The sequence below is a fragment of the Perognathus longimembris genome, chromosome 22, assembly GCF_023159225.1.
Source record: "Perognathus longimembris pacificus isolate PPM17 chromosome 22, ASM2315922v1, whole genome shotgun sequence".
Classification (NCBI taxonomy): domain Eukaryota; kingdom Metazoa; phylum Chordata; class Mammalia; order Rodentia; family Heteromyidae; genus Perognathus; species Perognathus longimembris.
In genome coordinates, this window is record NC_063182.1 from 10,965,303 (window position 1) to 10,982,645 (window position 17,343).

Sequence of the window (17,343 nt, forward strand, 5' to 3'; positions counted from 1 at the left end):
AACACTTGGGCCACAGACCAAATTAAAGATGAAATCAACAAATTCATAAGCCACAATGACAAAGAAAACACATCACAAAGAAACCTATGGGACACAGCTAAGGCAGTACTGAGGGGCAAGACCATTGCACTCAGCACCCACATTAAAAGAATGGAAGCAGAGCAGGTGAATACCCTCACGATGAAACTAAAACAACTGGAGAAACAAGAAATGACAGAATCTAAAACGACTAGGAGGGGAGAGATCACAAAGATTAAAGAAGAGATAAATCTGATTGAAAATAGAAAGACCATTCAACAAATAAATAAGACTAAAAGCTGGTTCTTTGAGAAAATAAACAAAATTGACAGACCCCTTGCAAGACTTACAAAAAAAAAAGAAGAGAAGAGACTCATATACGTAAAATCAGGGACTCCACCGGAAAAATTACAACAAGTACACACGATATTCAAACAATCATAAGGAGCTATTTCCAAAACCTCTACTCAGCAAAAAACAATAATTTTACAGAAATGGATCAATTCTTAGAGAAGTACAAACTGCCCAAACTGAACCAAGAAGAAATAAATCAACTAAATAAACCAATAACTTATGGTGAGATACAAGAGGTAATCAAGAACCTCCCTACTAAGAAAAGCCCAGGCCCAGATGGATTCATCAACGAATTCTACAAAACCTTTAGTGAGGAGCTAATACCAATACTCCTCAAACTCTTCCGTGAAATAGAAACAGAGGGAGAAATCCCAAACTCATTCTACGAAGCTAATATCATACTCATTCCCAAACCAGGCAAAGACCCAACAAAAAAAGAGAACTACAGAACAATATCACTAATGAACACAGACGCAAAGCTCCTCAATAAAATATTAGCTAACAGGATCCAGAAACTGATCAAGAAAATCAAACATCACGACCAAGTAGGCTTCATCCCTCAGTCACAAGGATGGTTCAACATCCATAAATCAATCAACGTAATTCACCACATAAACAGATCTAAACTTAAGAATTACATTGTTATCTCAGTCGATGCCCAAAAAGCCTTTGATAAAATACAACATCCATACCTATTAAAAGCTTTGGAGAGAACAGGAATAGATGGAACATTCCTCAAAACAATAAAAGCCATATACAACAGACCAACTGCTAATATCATATTAAATGGAGAGAAACTTAAATCATTCCCCCTAAACTCAGGAACAAGACAAGGATGCCCACTCTCCCCACTTCTGTTCAACATAGTGCTGGAATCCCTAGCCATAGCAATAAGGCAAGAGGAGGACATCAAAGGGATCCACATCGGCAAGGAAGAAATCAAGTTATCCCTATTTGCAGACGACATGATCTTATATCTGAAGGACCCAAAAAACTCAGTACCCAAACTCCTACACCTAATAAACCAATTTGGCAAAGTAGCAGGATACAAAATCAATCCACAAAAGTCAGCAGCTTTTCTGTATACCAGCAACAGACAAACAGAAAAGGAAATTATGGAAACAATTCCATTTACAGTAGCCAAAAAAAGAATAAAGTACCTAGGGATCAACTTAACCAAGGACGTGAGGGACCTATTCAATGAAAACTACAAAAATCTAATAAGGGAAATCAAAGAAGACACAAGGAGATGGAAAGACCTCCCATGTTCATGGGTAGGCAGAATCAATATAGTGAAAATGGCCATATTGCCCAAATTGTTATACAAATTCAATGCAATACCTATCAAAATTCCAGCCACATTTTTCACTGAAATAGAGAAACCAATCCATAAATTCATATGGAACAGCAAAAAACCTAGAATAGCCAAAGCAATTCTAGGCAAAAAAAATAGTGCAGGAGGTATCACCATACCAGACTTCAAGCTCTACTACAAGGCTATCATAACAAAAACAGCATGGTATTGGTATAAAAACAGATCGGAAGACCAGTGGATTAGAATTGAAGACCCAGAAATAAAACCGCACTCTTACAGCCAACTGATATTCGACAAAGGAGCTAAAGACATACAATGGAATAAACATAGCCTCTTCAACTACTGGTGCTGGGAGAACTGGGCAGCCATATGCAGAAAACTCAAAGTAGACCCAAGCCTATCACCATGCACCAAGATCAACTCAAAATGGATCAAGGACCTCAACATCAGACCTGAATCCTTGAAACTACTGAAGGACAGAGTAGGAAAGACACTAGAACTTATAGGCACAGGAAGGAACTTCCTGAATAGAGTCCCAGGGGCACAACAAATAGGGGAAAGACTCAACAAATGGGACTACTACAAATTAAAAAGTTTCTGCACAGCTAAGGTCATAGCCACCAAAATAGAAAGACAGCCAACGATATGGGAAAGGATATTTACCAGCACAGCAACAGACAAAGGCCTGATATCGGTTATCTACAGAGAACTCAAAAAACTAAGCCCCTCCAAGCCCAATAAACCTATTAGGAAATGGGCAAAAGAGCTAAAGAGAGACTTCACAAGAGAAGACATAAAAATGGCAAAGAAACACATGAGGAAATGCTCAACATCCCTGCTAGTAAAGGAAATGCAAATAAAACAACCCTGAGATACCACCTCACCCCAGTTAGAATGGCCTATACTCTGAACTCAGGAAACAACAAATGCCTGGAGGGGCTGTGGGGAAAGAGGAACCCTTCTCCATTGTTGGTGGGAGTGCAAATTAGTACACCACTTTGGAGAACAGTATGGAGGTTTCTCAAAAAGCTCAATATAGACCTACCCTATGACCCAGCCATACCACTCCTAGGCATCTATCCTAAACAGCAAAACCCAAGATATCAAAAAGACATTTGTACTTCCATGTTTATCGCGGCACAATTCACAATAGCCAAAATATGGAAACAACCCAGATGCCCCTCCACAGACGAATGGATCCAAAAACTATGGTACTTATACACAATGGAATACTACATAGCGACTAGGAATGGTGAAATATTGTTATTCGCAGGGAAATGGTCAGAACTCGAACAAATAATGTTGAGTGAGACAAGCCTAGAACACAGAAAACAAAGGGGCATGATCTCCCTGATATATGACTGTTAACAAAGCGAGACGGAGAGACAGTAGAGACCAAGTCTGTGAACACTGTATATGTTCTCTATACATTGTATATTGCATATGTGTCTACCTGACCTAGACAAGGGATAGAAAAACAGGTCGTAAGATATCACAAGAAATGTACACACTACCCTACTATGTAACTGCACCCTCTTTGCACAACACCTTGTAAAAAAATTTATGTTCAATTAATAAAAAAATAATAATAATAAAAAAATGAAAAAGAGATTTAACCAGGCACTCCTGAATCTGAGGATTTGGGTTCAAAATCAACCTATGCAGACAAATCTGAAGGAGTCTTATCTTCACTTAACCACCAAGAAGTTGGAAGTAGAGCTGTGGTTCAAGTGGTAGAGCTCCAGCTTTGAGTGAAAAAACCAGGCAAGAGCCCTGAGTTTAAGCCCTAAAATGTGTGCATGTGCGCGCTCTAGAAGACAGACACATAAAAGATGTGCAATATTCTTCTCTCTCTGGGAGATCAAGAGGAGGAAGACATAGTCTAAGTGGCTTCTGAATATCTTTTTTTCCTGTATTTAAAAAGGACAGAAGAGCTGGGAACTGGTGGCTCATGCCTGCCAGCTGTAATCCTAGCTGCTCAGAAGGCGGAGATCTGAGGATTGCACTGTGAAACCAGCCAGGGCAGGAAAGTCCATGACAATCATCTCCAAGAAGTTACCAGAAAAGCTGGAAGTCGAGCTGTGGCTCAAGTCATAGAGCACTAGTGCCTTGTGCAAAAGAAGCTTGGGGACAGAGCCCAGGCTCTAAATTTAAGTTCCAGGACCAGCAAGACAAAACAAAAGAAAACAAAAAAACCCAAAACTATAATGACATCACTATAATATCTCTAACAGCTGACGTTAAAAAAAATGGTAACCAGGTCAAACATTTGACAATGATATAGAGGGGTTGATAAGGATACAAAATATAAAATGCTACATGACTTTGCAAAAATAAAACCTTTAAAAGGAAGATAAAAATAGGAAGCTTTCGGGGCTGGGGATATGGCCTGATGGCAAGAGTGCTTGCCTCATATACATGAAGCCCTGGGTTCGATTCCCCAGCACCACATATATAGAAAATGGCCAGAGGTGGCGCTGTGGCTCAAGTGGTAGAGTGCTAGTCTTGAGCAAAAGAAGCCAGGGACAGTGCTCAGGCCCTGAGTCCAAGGCCCAGGACTGAAAAAAAAAAAAAATAGGAAGCTTTCTAAGACTTAACATATTCTTCTTACCACTTTACCCATTTATTCCTCTCCTAGGTATTTCTCCAAGAGAGAAAGTGTATGTCCCTACAAAACAACAGGATGATGTCCACAGTAGTTTTATTTTTAATAGTTCTAAATTGGAAACAACACACATGTTCAGCAACAGTGGGAACACACATTTTGGCCTATCCATGAAAGGGAATGCTATTTACTATAGAAAGGAATGAACCTTTGGTACAGGCGACAACATGATAACTCTAAACTAATTATGCTGAGTGAAAAGAATCCACATCCCCAAAGTAGTACATACTGTGTAGTTCCACTTATATACTTTTGTATTTGTTCTAGAACATGCAAACTAAGTCTACAGTGGAAGAGAAAGACAAGTATTTGCCTGGAGAAGCTGGGTTGTGGGAAGGATTGGAGGCAATAGTTACCAAGGTGCACGAATAACCCTCTAGGGCCGAGGGATCCGTTCATGGTCTCCACTGTAGTAGTGGTTTCTTTGGTATGTGTAATAATCCTTCTCAAACTGTTGACGTATCTCAGTGTATCACATGTTCAATTATGCTGTTAAAATTAAAATACAAATAAATGCAATCCAAAAAAAAATTACTTCGGTTTATTCTAAGACCTGGGTTTCCATGGATTCCCAAATTTTAAAGCAGTTAGCTAGCAGCACACTTCAGCTTAAAAGCTGAAGGATAGAAATAGCTAAACGATCGAAATAAAGTATTGTTTCATGGCTGAAATTGGATGTATATGAGGATAATGATCCCATAGCTTTTAGTTTAATATATTCTGACAGGTGTTTCAGGAATGATAAACCGTTCTCCGGTCCACATGTAACCTCTTTCCTTCCTTTTCTCTTATCACTCAGCAGTGAAAATGGCTAAGATGATAACGATGGTTTAATTAAATTTATACGGCTCATAAAGATGACATGATATCAGTCCCTTCAATCAATGTGCTAGACTTTTAGACTTGCAAAAGAAAACTACTTTGCAGATTAGGTATCTTAAGTGCAAAATTAAATTAAATGGTTTCCTCAAGCTCCACACCTAGGATTTGGTGACTTAATAAAAATTCAGGGCTGGGATTGTAGCTCAGTGGTAGAGTACTTCCGAGCATGTGAGAGACCCTGGGCTTGGTCATTCATACTTCAAGATCTGCTGTAGACTCTCCATCACTAACCCCTCCCCCTATGTTCTACTTTCCTGTTTATTCTCAGGACCACTGCTGGTGTTAGGTTAAAAGACTGAGACAGTAGCTCTGGGTCTTCATTGAATTAAGAGACAAACAACTTCTCAATCTCCTCTCCTCCTCACAAGTAGATGCTTTTTATAGTGCTTGAAGAAGAAATTAGGAACTGGGAACCAGTAGCTCATGTCTTCAATCCTAGCTACTCAGGCAGCTGAGATGTGCCAGTCAAGGTTTGAAGACAATCCAGGTAGAAAAGTCCACTAGTCTCTGTCTCCAATTAACTATCAAAAATGCTGGAGTGGAGCTATAACTCAAGGGGTAGAGATGAAGGAAGGAGAGAAAGAAAGAAGGAAAGAATTAAGAGTAAATGAAAGAAAAAGAATGGAAAGGAGAAGAGAGGAAAAGAAAAGAAAAAAAAGAGTATCATGATCAGACTATAGTGTATTGGCTTGAAAGAAAAGGAATGGAAAGGAGAAGAGAGGAAAAGTAAAAGTAAAGAAAATAGGAACATAATGACAAAATTGTAGTGTATTGGCTTGGGAAATGGGCTAAGTCTCAAATCAGCTGTATCAGAACTACTTACGTAGTCTTGTTAAAACATATCGTTAGACCCCACTATGGCAGTCTTCTAATTTGGGGTATGGAATAGCACCCAACAATTTGCATAGACTGAGAAATCCCCACATAATCTTGTCTGTTGCTCTGTGAACCACTGGGGAAGGACATCAAGTAATTCCTGACACTCTTCAGAATAGTAACGCCCAGTGAGTTAAAAGTCCTTGGGCATCTACCAAGAACAGGATATGACAAACACACGTGCACATCCATGCTCGCTGCTGCACTGTTCACAGGAGCCAAGTGACAGAAACAGCCTAGATGCCCTTCAATAATGGATGAGTGGATCAAGAGAATGTGGTATATATGCACAATATATTTTATTCATCCACTAGAAAGAATAAGATATGTCCTTTGCAGGGAAAAATGTGAGCCTAGAACAAATCATGTTAGGTGAGGTAAGCCAAACTCCGAGAGACAAATGGCTCATGTTTTCTAGAAATCATATGTGGAAGCTAGATCTAAGCTATAACTGCATATAATACCCAATATGGGACTCTAGGCATTCACAAACAGACTAAAGGAGGATATCCTTAGGAGAGAGGTATAACTCCCCTGAACATGTAAGTCCTATTTATCAAAATGAATTCCAAGAAATGGAAACATGGATTTTTGTTGTTGGTAGTGGTTGTGGTGTTTGTTTTGCTTTTTTTCTCTTTAGTGGGGGGCAGAAGGGGGACACAGAAAGGGAGGGAGGGAGGATGAACAAATGCAATCATGTATTCAGTATACATTATTTGAAAAATGAACTATGCAACATTTAGGAAGGGATGAGAGGGTTTTGAGATGGAGGGAAAGTGAAGGAAGGAGTGACATTGCCCAAAAAAGAAATGTACTCACTACCTGACTCGTGAAATGGTAACCCCTGCACGCACCACCTTAAAATAACAAGAAAATTACGTTTTAATAAAATCCTTGGCTAAAACAATCATTCTCAATCTTTTCTGGAGTTACCTGGGAATTAAAGAGAAAGCTGATAGATGAATCCCAGAGAAGTTTTTACATTTTCTTTTCTTTTATCTTTATTTTGCTTAAAAATTTTAATTGATGGGCTGGGAAGGTGGCTTAATGGTACAGTGCCTAGCATGCATGAAGCCCTGGGCTCCATTCCTCAGCACCACATATTTAGAAAAAGGAACTTGGCTCTGTGGCTCAAGAGGTAAAAAGAAGCCAAGGACAGTGCCCAGACCCTGAGTTCAAGCCCAGGACTTGCAAAAAAAATAAAAAATAAAAAATTTAATTGTTGTTATAGAAGTGATATACAGAAGGGTTACAGTTATATGAGTATATTTCTTTTTGGACAATGTCACCCATTCCTCTCTCAGTTTTTCCTCCCATCTCCACCCACAAGTTGTATAGTTCGTTTTCAACATAGTGTTCAGTGAGTATCACTGCTACATTTGTTCCCTCCATTTCTTTCCTTCTTTCTGTCTTTCTCTCTTTGTGCTCAAGGCTAGCGCTCTACCACTTGAGCCACAGTGTCACTTCCGATTTTTGAGTGGTTCATTGGAGATAAGAGTCTCATGTGAACTTTTCTGCCTGGGCTGGCTTTGAACCGGGATCCTCAGATCTCAGCCTCCTGAGTAGCTAGGATTAACAGGCTTGAGCCACCAGTGCCTGGCTTGTCCCTCCAGTCTACCCTTACCCTCAAAAAGATAGATAAACAAACAAGACAAAAAGAAAAGAAAAGCAGCAACAAAGATACAAATCTCATTTCCTTTTCCTAGAGTTAGTTGGGTTATTTTCTTTTTTTGAGACAGGGTCTCACCCACATAGCTCAAGCTTTCTCAAACTTGATCCTCCTGCCTCAAGTTCCTGAGTATTGAAATGATAGGCATGTGCCAACGTGTCCAGCCAGCAATTCAGCTGATCTGGGCCTTGGGAAATTTTTTAAAGCTACCTATTATTTTAAAGAGTCACATGCCAGATTTCATGTTTAGCCAAAGCTGAATGCCAATGAATTTTCAGCCTTCTTGCTTCCTATTACAATATACCTCAAATTTCCCTATCATTGGTATTCCATAGCAGTCATTCCTAAGTTGCTACATAAGAGCAATAGTGTCTTTCCATTTTGATGATTCAATAATAATTAATTTTTACCAACTGCTTAAGTTGTAGTCAGTCTAGTGATAAGTGTTTTGACTCTTTACTAATTTGTCTTTTTTGGTGTGTTGTTTTTGCTCACTCACCAAATAGTGTAAATAATATTTTCTCAAAGAAAGATCTGGAATTTTCTGGATTCAATATTGTATTCTAATTTGTGGTCAATACTCATCACATGTTTTTTCTGGTTAGAAGCTCAATATAGGGAGCAAGAAAGAAGAAGACAAATGTATAGGAGAAAAATCCTGGTCTGTATAAACACATTATATTTAGTACTTAGTTTTCTCAGAATGTTGGTAGGCATTCTTCACAGACAATTATTCAGTCATTCCAAAAGGAAAATTCCAGGGAAATGTATGACTTGGTTCAAAAGCAGCTGATTTTCCCTTTGCTTGTCTTTAATGCATTTTTTCCATTCCCAACAAAAACAAAATACACTGATTTTCCCCCAGTTAACTTCTTTTGCAACAAATGGAAACGCCATCAAGAACAATGCTGTGAGTTGCTTCGGGTAATGAGACTAAAAGTAGATTTTCAAATGTCTCCATTTGGTGATCTCGTATTGCTGGTTTGAAATGCTTCCTCTCAGAGCCCTGTGGCTTGTGTCCACAAGGTGGCAGTATTATGAATGGCCTGAAATTTTATTTTCCACTTCCTGAAAGCCATCAGAAGTATATTTTCAGCCTGTAGCTTACCACGATGTGTAGTAAATGGTGCCTGATAAATACTTAGTAGGTGAATGTGTCTATCTACGTTAGAGAAGCCAGGGGTAAAACTGAAACAGGGGTCATTCTAGGAGGGAAAGATGCTGGCATTGTTTCTGTCCGCACCCCTCATCTTCCTTTGTAAGGATAGATTTCTTCAATACTCCATTTCTCTTTTCCCTGTATTCTTACTGGTTTTGACAAGAACAGAACTCACCCTAATAAGGCCTGATGGCCCATCAGCTCACAGAGCCATTTTCCTTCTGAAAATGAGCTAATATTAGCTGTTCTATAAAATGCAAAGTTGATTATAGCAAAGATATGACTGCGAGAGATATAAACGTATACAAATTTTACAATAAAAAAGAAAGACATTCCTGAGCAGTTTTTCAAGTCTTCGAAGGCCATTTGGAAAAGAACCCTGTTGGGAAAGCGGTAGGATGAGCAAGTTTCACACTGAGAGCAGAGCTCTGAATTAGATTGGGCTAAAACAATGATCTTACTCTAGCCATTTCACCCCTCTGTGCTTCATTCAGTTTTGTCTCCCTCATCAAAGAGAAGTCCCAGCATGCTCTACAGGAACCCTTCTAGCTCTTACAGTCTGCTTATCACTTTCTGTCACACTATAACTTCTACAATCATTGTGGTATACACTTCAGGGTCAACCAAAAAATCCTACTTATTTGCTTTGAAAGGAAAGAAAAGAATTGATTTCAACCAATTGGAAAATTTCAGGGTTGGGGGGTGTTTTATTTTGTTTAGGTGGCAAATATTATCATCTCTCTATGTGAGCTGTAGGTTCTTTTTTCATAAGGCATTAATTTTCCAAAACAATATAGACTTGCATATTATTATTATTATTTAAAAGTTATAAGAAGTCTTCCAGAGCATTTTGAAAGGAATATTTTTTTGTAAAAATGGAATATTGTTGTGCATTAAATGAGTAACATTTTGTGGTTTAGGCACAGGGCTTAAATCATCAAGTTATTTTAGCTTAGCTTGTAATAGTTTAAGGAACCTGCTTCATATTACAGACTGCTATAAGCTATGAAAACGCTGTTGGGAAACAACAGACAGCATCTAAACCAAGTTGATTAAATATTTTTACATGCCTTAGGAATCAACATGAGTTACCATGAATAGAGTGATACCAAGTAACCACCAGAATCGATATAATTTAAAAGACCTGGATTAAGCCTAGATATTTAGGCTATATGGACCTTAACCCAATAAAATCATTAAGAACTAACTTTGTGACACCTGAGTAAGCACCAATCCTTCTAAATGATTTTTTAATGTCATCGATCAAAGTATCAAATAACTTCTTTCAGAGCTGAGCTTATTTGAACATATCATTTAGAAGAGCTCAGAAACACACAATCCACACCTGCTAATAATCATAAAAGCTTTTAATATCCAATTTCAATGTGAAGACATCATTTATCTAAGTCTTATCCCCAAACAATATTATCCAAACACTGAAGCAGAAACAACCACTTCTCTGTTCAGCTATTGGTAACCAACAGTAAAACTTTAGTGCTTTCAAGAGTCAGGAATTTTGATCCGTATTAGAAACAGCCAAACAGAAGGAACAATCTGGTGCAGGGATCTGCCCGAATTCCAAGCACCTGCCTTCTCTGGACTGGAGGCAGATGGCACATCATAAAAATAGAAGCCATGGAAAAATGTAGAGATATATATTCCCTTTAAAGCCCTAGGGTCTTTCCCCTAAAATCTAGGCCTATAAATAAACATATTTTATGTTACTATTTTTTTTGCTCAGAATTTGGGCATTCTGGGCATTAAAAACTTTTCCTTAGCCCATTTCATTTACATGAGTTCACATATTCCCCTCAGCTGGAAAACCAGCCTTTAGCTTAGCCAAGCAGTGAAGGCAGGACAGTTATAATTTGGGAATTCTAGCAAACACCCTAAGCGGCAGCAACTGCTGTGCATATCCTTTGATACTACCAACAGTTACATGTTCTTTTGTGCTTACTCTTGTGCACTGCTCCATGGAGAAACCTCATTTGTGTTTTTAGGATTTGTATAGATGAAGTAGGCCACAGTAGATGAACATACTTTTCATGGCATACTTTTGCATAATTAGGCAGGACAGTGTTTCTCAACTCCTTGATATCTCAGAGTCTCCAGCAAGGACTTCCTAAAGCACAGATTTCTCAGCCTGACTCTAGCTTTTAGTAAATCTGGGGCTGGACCTCAGCATTTGCATTCCTACATGTTCCTAGGCAACACTGATGGTCTTAGGCTGAGGACCACACTTTCGGAACCAGTGGTGTTAGGGATCCTTTTGAAGTGTTAATATCAAATAAGTTTCTCGGGGCCTGTACTAGCTTCTCAGTAATTGAATGCTGGGCACATTTGAAATGTCATTTGCTTGGATTCAGCAGCTACAGTTACACACAAAGATGCTTAGTAAGATTCCGGATAGATCTACAATGCTAAGGTGGCTTCATGTTGTGGGCATATGGGAGAGTCAATGATGCAGAACGTTTGCTTAGCTAATGTGCAACTTCCCAGCTACCAAAGGTACCATAGCATACACAACATGGCACAATTTCTTCAAGAACACCTAATGAAATCTGACTGATATCATCTTAGTTTTTAATGTTTGATTACAAAAATAGCTTTTAAAGATGCTGGATTTTGCAATCTTAAATCAACAAGTATGGTCTAACAGTTTGAACGAATCAAATTTTAACAAGTGACTGATACAGAACAATTGAGCAATGCTTAGTACTTACACTCATTTCCTCTCTAGCACATTTGGTTAAGTTTTAAATCATGGCCCTGCCAGAAAACAATGTCATAATTTCAGTATTTACTTCAAGTAGTCTGGTAATGTAAACATACCTTATTTAACTTGATAAAATATTCCAATCCAGCTTCAAAGGGATTTGTATCACAGTTCATCTAAAATGAAAATACACATATTGGATCTTAGATAGTGCCAGTCATTTGATATAGTACTTTTTAAGGAAGAACACTGACTTTTGAATACAGATTATGAAAATTATGGACAAGTGGTCTCTAAAAACTTTTTAATCCACAGTTCAAATGTTGCCTTTCGGCTAACACTGTCTTTTGAATCAAGCAAACATGGAAACTAAAAGTATGTTTCCATAGCTCTTTACCTTTAACAGATATCTGAAGGATAGCCCATGAGGCTTTCACTGAGTCTTATGTAGTAATTTTACATAATTAGATTTGGAGAAGGCATTCAGTAAAATGATTGCAATTATCTGGTAATCGAGATAAAGAAAAAAAAGCAGATGGTAGGAAAGTGACTTCCATAAAAGCTGAATAAAGGAAAAGGAAAATGATAGGGTTAAATATCAGTTTTCTCAAATACAGATGGATTCTTATTATAGATATGAATTCAAGTAAAAGCCAATACTTGCTGATAGACCTGAAGCTAATTTTTTTCGATTTTGCTGTTTTCTTTACAGTAAGGAAATTGATCTAAACCCCTGAAAGTACTTAAACATCTCAAGACAATATAGAACTTACATAAACCAAATGAACATTAGATCATTTTACAGGATGTGATTTTTTTCCCTCATAGTCCTAATAAATTTTAGCTACTTTAAAATTATTTTCAGAATATTTTCAAGAAAAAAAGTTAAAACAAAGCAGACAAAATTGACTGTTGAAACACTAGAGGGCGCTCTGGCACTGCTGAGACACCACAGGGACCCAAGATGGCGCTGAGCTCCCAGAGGAAAACAGTACAAGATAAAAAGCAATGGGCCAGAGAAATGCCTAGCTCCCAAAGGGCTCTTCTGTTGCTTCATTTCTTGGGGTCTAAAGAAAGAGCTGTCCTGTTGTTGTACAGGTAGCTGGCTGTTGCTTGCCTAAGGCCCTGTTGTAGGCTGAGTCCCCCACAGAGAATACTTTTCATGAAGAACTAGCCTCAGGCTGCTTTTCAGTTTCACTAAGATGCATCTCCACTTATAAGTCCACTTGATTCTACTATAGTCTAAAATTACCACGGGCTCCTTCCTTGGCTTTCAAATTAAAATAAATTTATTTCGTGCCTGCTTCCTTATGGGCGATTTCTAATATCTATGTTAATTCTGGGGAATAAATATTTCATTTCACAGAAAAGCAGAGCTTCTAGGGGACTGGGAAACATAGCTAGTGTACAGTAGAGAATAAACTCTGAAATTCATCTTTTATCAGTGTTCCTTATCTTACTTCTTAGGACTAAAACCTCAGTGTCTTCCAGAAACTAGAGAATCTGAAAAAAGTTAATAGTCCAATAATGTCATTGGAAATAAAGCAGGAGGATAGAATTTGGAAATTTTTGGATGCTTACTGTGTAATCTGGACCATGTGTTTCAATCTATTATGTTTGCCTGTTTAATAGGAATAAGGACATTAACTTCCCGGAGCCATACATATACAAACATTGTATACACTAGTATAGAGACTCTTAATTACCAGAGAAAAGGCTAGACCAATCTCTGCTCCTCTGGAGGGAAAAAAAAGTGTCAATTCATCAAAAATATAAGAAACTGTGAGAAGAGGAGAAACTTTTGAAAGGTCATGTTCAAATCCCATGAGCTAGGCCTGATTCTCACAGTCAAAGACAGATGTCTAGGTTCTCTGCCCAAGCAGGACAGAGTAAGGCAGAATAAACATTATGCCAGACCTCAAGCTCCTTGATCTCCTAGTGGAGATAAAAAAAGAAAAAAAAGGATGGAGGTTCCAAACCAGTCTGGTCAAAAAAGTATACAAGACCCGCATCTCAGCAGAAAAGGCTCAGCATGATGCTAGGTGCCTGTTGTTTCAGCTACAGCTATAGCGGGAAGCAGTTCAGCTCAGGCAAAAAGTAAGACTCTATCTCAACAATAAACAGGGCTGAAAAAGGTTGGAGGCATGAATCAAATAGCACAGCACCTTCCTAGCAAGCAGATAGTTTTGAGTTCAAATCCCTCCCTATACAGCCAAAGAAACAAAAACATTATGTCAAAATTCCACTGAACAGGGCTGGGATTATGGCCTAGTGGTAAAGTGCTCGCCTCGTATACATGAAGTCCTCCGTTCGATTCCTCAGCACCATATATATAGAAAAAAAAAGCCAGAAGTGGTGCTGTGGCTCAAGTGGTAGAGTGCTAGCCTTGAGCAAAAGGAAGCAAGGGACAGTGCTCAGGCCCTGAGTCCCAAGTCCCAGGGCTGGCAAAAAACAAAAAACAAAAGAACAAAAAAAAAAAAATTCCACTGAACATTCCAATAGAAAACCTAGAAGAAAAATTTCTTCCCTTCATTAGGTAAAATTGTCTGGTAATATGTAATTTCTCTTACATCCAGACGGAATGCTAATGTAGTTAAAACTAGCATTCAAGCAAAATTAGATACAGTGAACATAAACTTTTAATGAAGATGCCAGCATTTCAAACCTCTGATCCCCAGGCTCTGAAAGCTTTTTCTAGTCTTAAGGCATTCAAGGCATATGTTCCAAAATTGTCGATTCCTTCTTCCTGGCCAGCATTCATGATAACATCATAAAGTGCCTCAGAATCTTCTCGCCTGTGGTACAGCTCCCAACCTAGCTCACCTGAAAGAAACCCACAGGACCACACCAGAGTAAGAAGAGTTATCATTAGGTCTAATGTGCATAAACTAACTCACACAGAACCAGGAGAAAGTCCATTCATGAACTGTAGACATTGCTGATTTTTAAAAGACCATCTTACCAAAAACTTGCTATAAGATCTCATTGCAAAGGAGCTTGCCTTATCATATGTCTACTGGCATGCAATCCTGGCTTCCACATGGAGGGTGGGAAGTAAAACACCTCTTCTTAGGATAGAAAAAAGATCATGATGCAGGATTTACTCTCTATTCTTGACTCCAGCTTCAATATGACACTTGAAAACTTTCAGGACACTGATACTAGGTGACATTACTATGACATATTTTATCAAGATAGGAGAAGACACCTAACCCAAGAATCACAGGCTTAAAAATACAGTGCACTCATGCCAGGTATTGGTGGCTCAAATCTATAGTCCTAGCCACTTGGGAGGCTGAGATTGGAAGGATTGAACTGTAAGACTAGCCAGGGCAGAAAAGTATGAGACCCCTTCCCAACCATTAGCTGGTCATTGTGGCACATGCCTGTTGTCATAGCAATGGTAAAAGGTAAAAAGCAGGAGGGCTGCAGTCCAAGCAGATACCTGGGCAGGAAGTAAAACCCTAGTGTAAGAATAGCTAGCACAGGGCTGGGAATATGGCCTAGTGGTACAGTGCTTGCCTTGCATGCATGAAGCCCTGGGTTCGATTCCTCAGCATCACATATACAGAAAAAGCCCAAAGGGGAGCTGTGGCTCAAGTGGTAAAGTGCTAGCCTTGAGAAGAAATAAGCCAGGACAGTGCTCAGGCCCTGAGTTCAAGCCCCTGGACTGGCGCGCGCGCACACACACACACACACACACACACGAATAACCAGCACAAAGAACGGCTGAAGACCTGGGTCAGTGGTATCACACTAGCCTAGCAAGTATGAGGCCCTGGATTCAAGTCCTAGTACTGACAAAAGAACGCAAACACAATTCACTCACCTATTCAAATTGTCTTCATTATGGGGTAGCCATAGTCCTCTTTGACTCCCATTCCTTCCCCACTTGGTCATTTCATTCATTATTAGAGAAGTGGGGAAAAAAAAGAGGAAAAAAAGAAAACCTAACCCAAACTGCTTATTTTTTAAATTTTTCATTCTTTTTTGTTTATGTAGTTTTGTTTATCAGGGTCATGAGTTTTGTCAAGACTCATAAAATAACTCACACAGAACCAGGAGAAAGTCCATTCATGAACTGTAGACATTGCTGATTTTCAAAAGAACATCTTACCAAAAACTTGCTATAAGATCTCATTGCAAAGGAGCTTGCCTTATCATATGTCTCATATGGGGGAAGAAGGGTATCAAAGTTAAGAGTGGAAGCTCTGGGAAGAACTATGACTCTTAACACTACATAATCGCCTTGTTCTCCATCATCAAGGGCTGATGAGATGTGCTCTTTCAGGTCGTCATCAGAATACAAGCAACGTGTCCTGGAGTGAACATTTGCACAAAATACTCTCTTACTGAAGGGACCAGCAGGTCTAGAGGAAGCCAGAAATGGACCTACCCATCAGTGGGGAATAAAAAAACATTCTGTAATGAATACCTGCCCTATGCAAGGTCGGATGCTAAGGGAAAGCTTCCTAGTTGAACACATCATCTGGAAGTGGCAGTGTTCTCGTAGAGAGGTCAGAGCATACACGATGGTCTCTAAGTGAGACTATCTCTGGGAAAGCATTGTAAATGTTCCTAAATGGAGTTTGTTGACCTGGACACCTCAACTATTCCAATGGCTATCCTTTTCCTACTCTTTTCTCTATTCTAGCAGATGGAAGCCACAATTATAAATCTGTAGACTCGCTCCAAAGACCAGAAGTGAATAGAGAGACTCGCCTTAAGAGTTGGGCAGAAGAAATTTTCCTTCACAGTCACACACACAAAAGTATGTGTGTGTGTGTGTGTGTGTGTGTGTGTGTGTGTGTGCTTGTACACATGTAAACACCCATTTCTGGTGGCATCTCCTTTTAAATTCCAGAGGCTTACTCTAGGTTGCTTTCCAAGTCTTACCAGTATAAGATATCCTAATAGCAGTGACAGGAATATCGGAAACCTTTACAGACTTTGTTTGAAGAAACTTGAAAGCACCATCACTAAGATCTTCTGAGGTCAGCTTCTCAAGGACCTTCCTTGCACACGGTCCTGCAATGCCAAGGACGCCAAGCTCATCTGTTATGTTTTTAATCTCAACATCATAGCCACCTTTGATTGCTACTTCTTCAATCCATCTGCATTGGAATCAAATATTGTATACTTATTAGGTGAACAATGCATTCTGCTAACATTATTTCTCTACTCTGACACATGCACTGGGTCTAGAATATCAGATAGCCCCCAGATGGTTATGGTACACAATCATTTGATTTTATTTAAGCTGTTTTCAAAAGCCAAGTTTCTGAAATGTTAAGTGATTCCCTTTAAATCACCTATTTATAAATATGGAGACAATTTTCCACGGTACAGAATGAATCTTTGATTTAAACAAGCTCACCACGTACTATTTAAATAGTGACAGCTCTATTGCATTTAAACTAATGATTCAGTGTTCAAAATTTAATTTAAACTCAAATTTTCTCTAATGCCTATACTGAAGAGACACACTTGTTGTTGCTAAAGGTTAATAATGAGCCTGCCACTAGATGCATAATTGCTCTGACGATCACAAGGAAAAGATAAACACTTGAGTTTCAATTTCTAAGTCTTGATGAGTTATGGGAACCAAGCTATTGGGCTAATTTATAATTTACTGAGCAGTCCCTAGAGCTACGTAACTCTATCATAAAGTGTTCATCCGAATTTAGGC

At 38.8% G+C, this 17,343-nt stretch overlaps 1 protein-coding gene and 1 long non-coding RNA gene across 2 annotated transcripts in view; one reads left to right on the forward strand and one right to left on the reverse strand.

Annotated features, from left to right (window-relative positions):
• The window catches only part of LOC125339844, a 32,962-nt gene extending 23,169 nt beyond the window's left edge, over positions 1-9,793 (forward strand). The window contains exons 2-3 of the long non-coding RNA XR_007208640.1: positions 8,208-8,215; positions 9,783-9,793. This is a non-coding gene — a long non-coding RNA (uncharacterized LOC125339844). The remainder of the gene's footprint in view (positions 1-8,207; positions 8,216-9,782) is intronic.
• Dmgdh (dimethylglycine dehydrogenase) overlaps positions 1-17,343 on the reverse strand; it is a 66,400-nt gene that overhangs the window by 17,027 nt on the left and 32,030 nt on the right. Inside the window, exons 12-14 of the mRNA XM_048331130.1 lie at positions 16,551-16,768; positions 14,320-14,477; positions 11,771-11,830 (exon numbers count right to left, since the gene is read on the reverse strand). Of these exons, the coding sequence (XP_048187087.1) occupies positions 11,771-11,830; positions 14,320-14,477; positions 16,551-16,768 (436 nt within the window). The remainder of the gene's footprint in view (positions 1-11,770; positions 11,831-14,319; positions 14,478-16,550; positions 16,769-17,343) is intronic.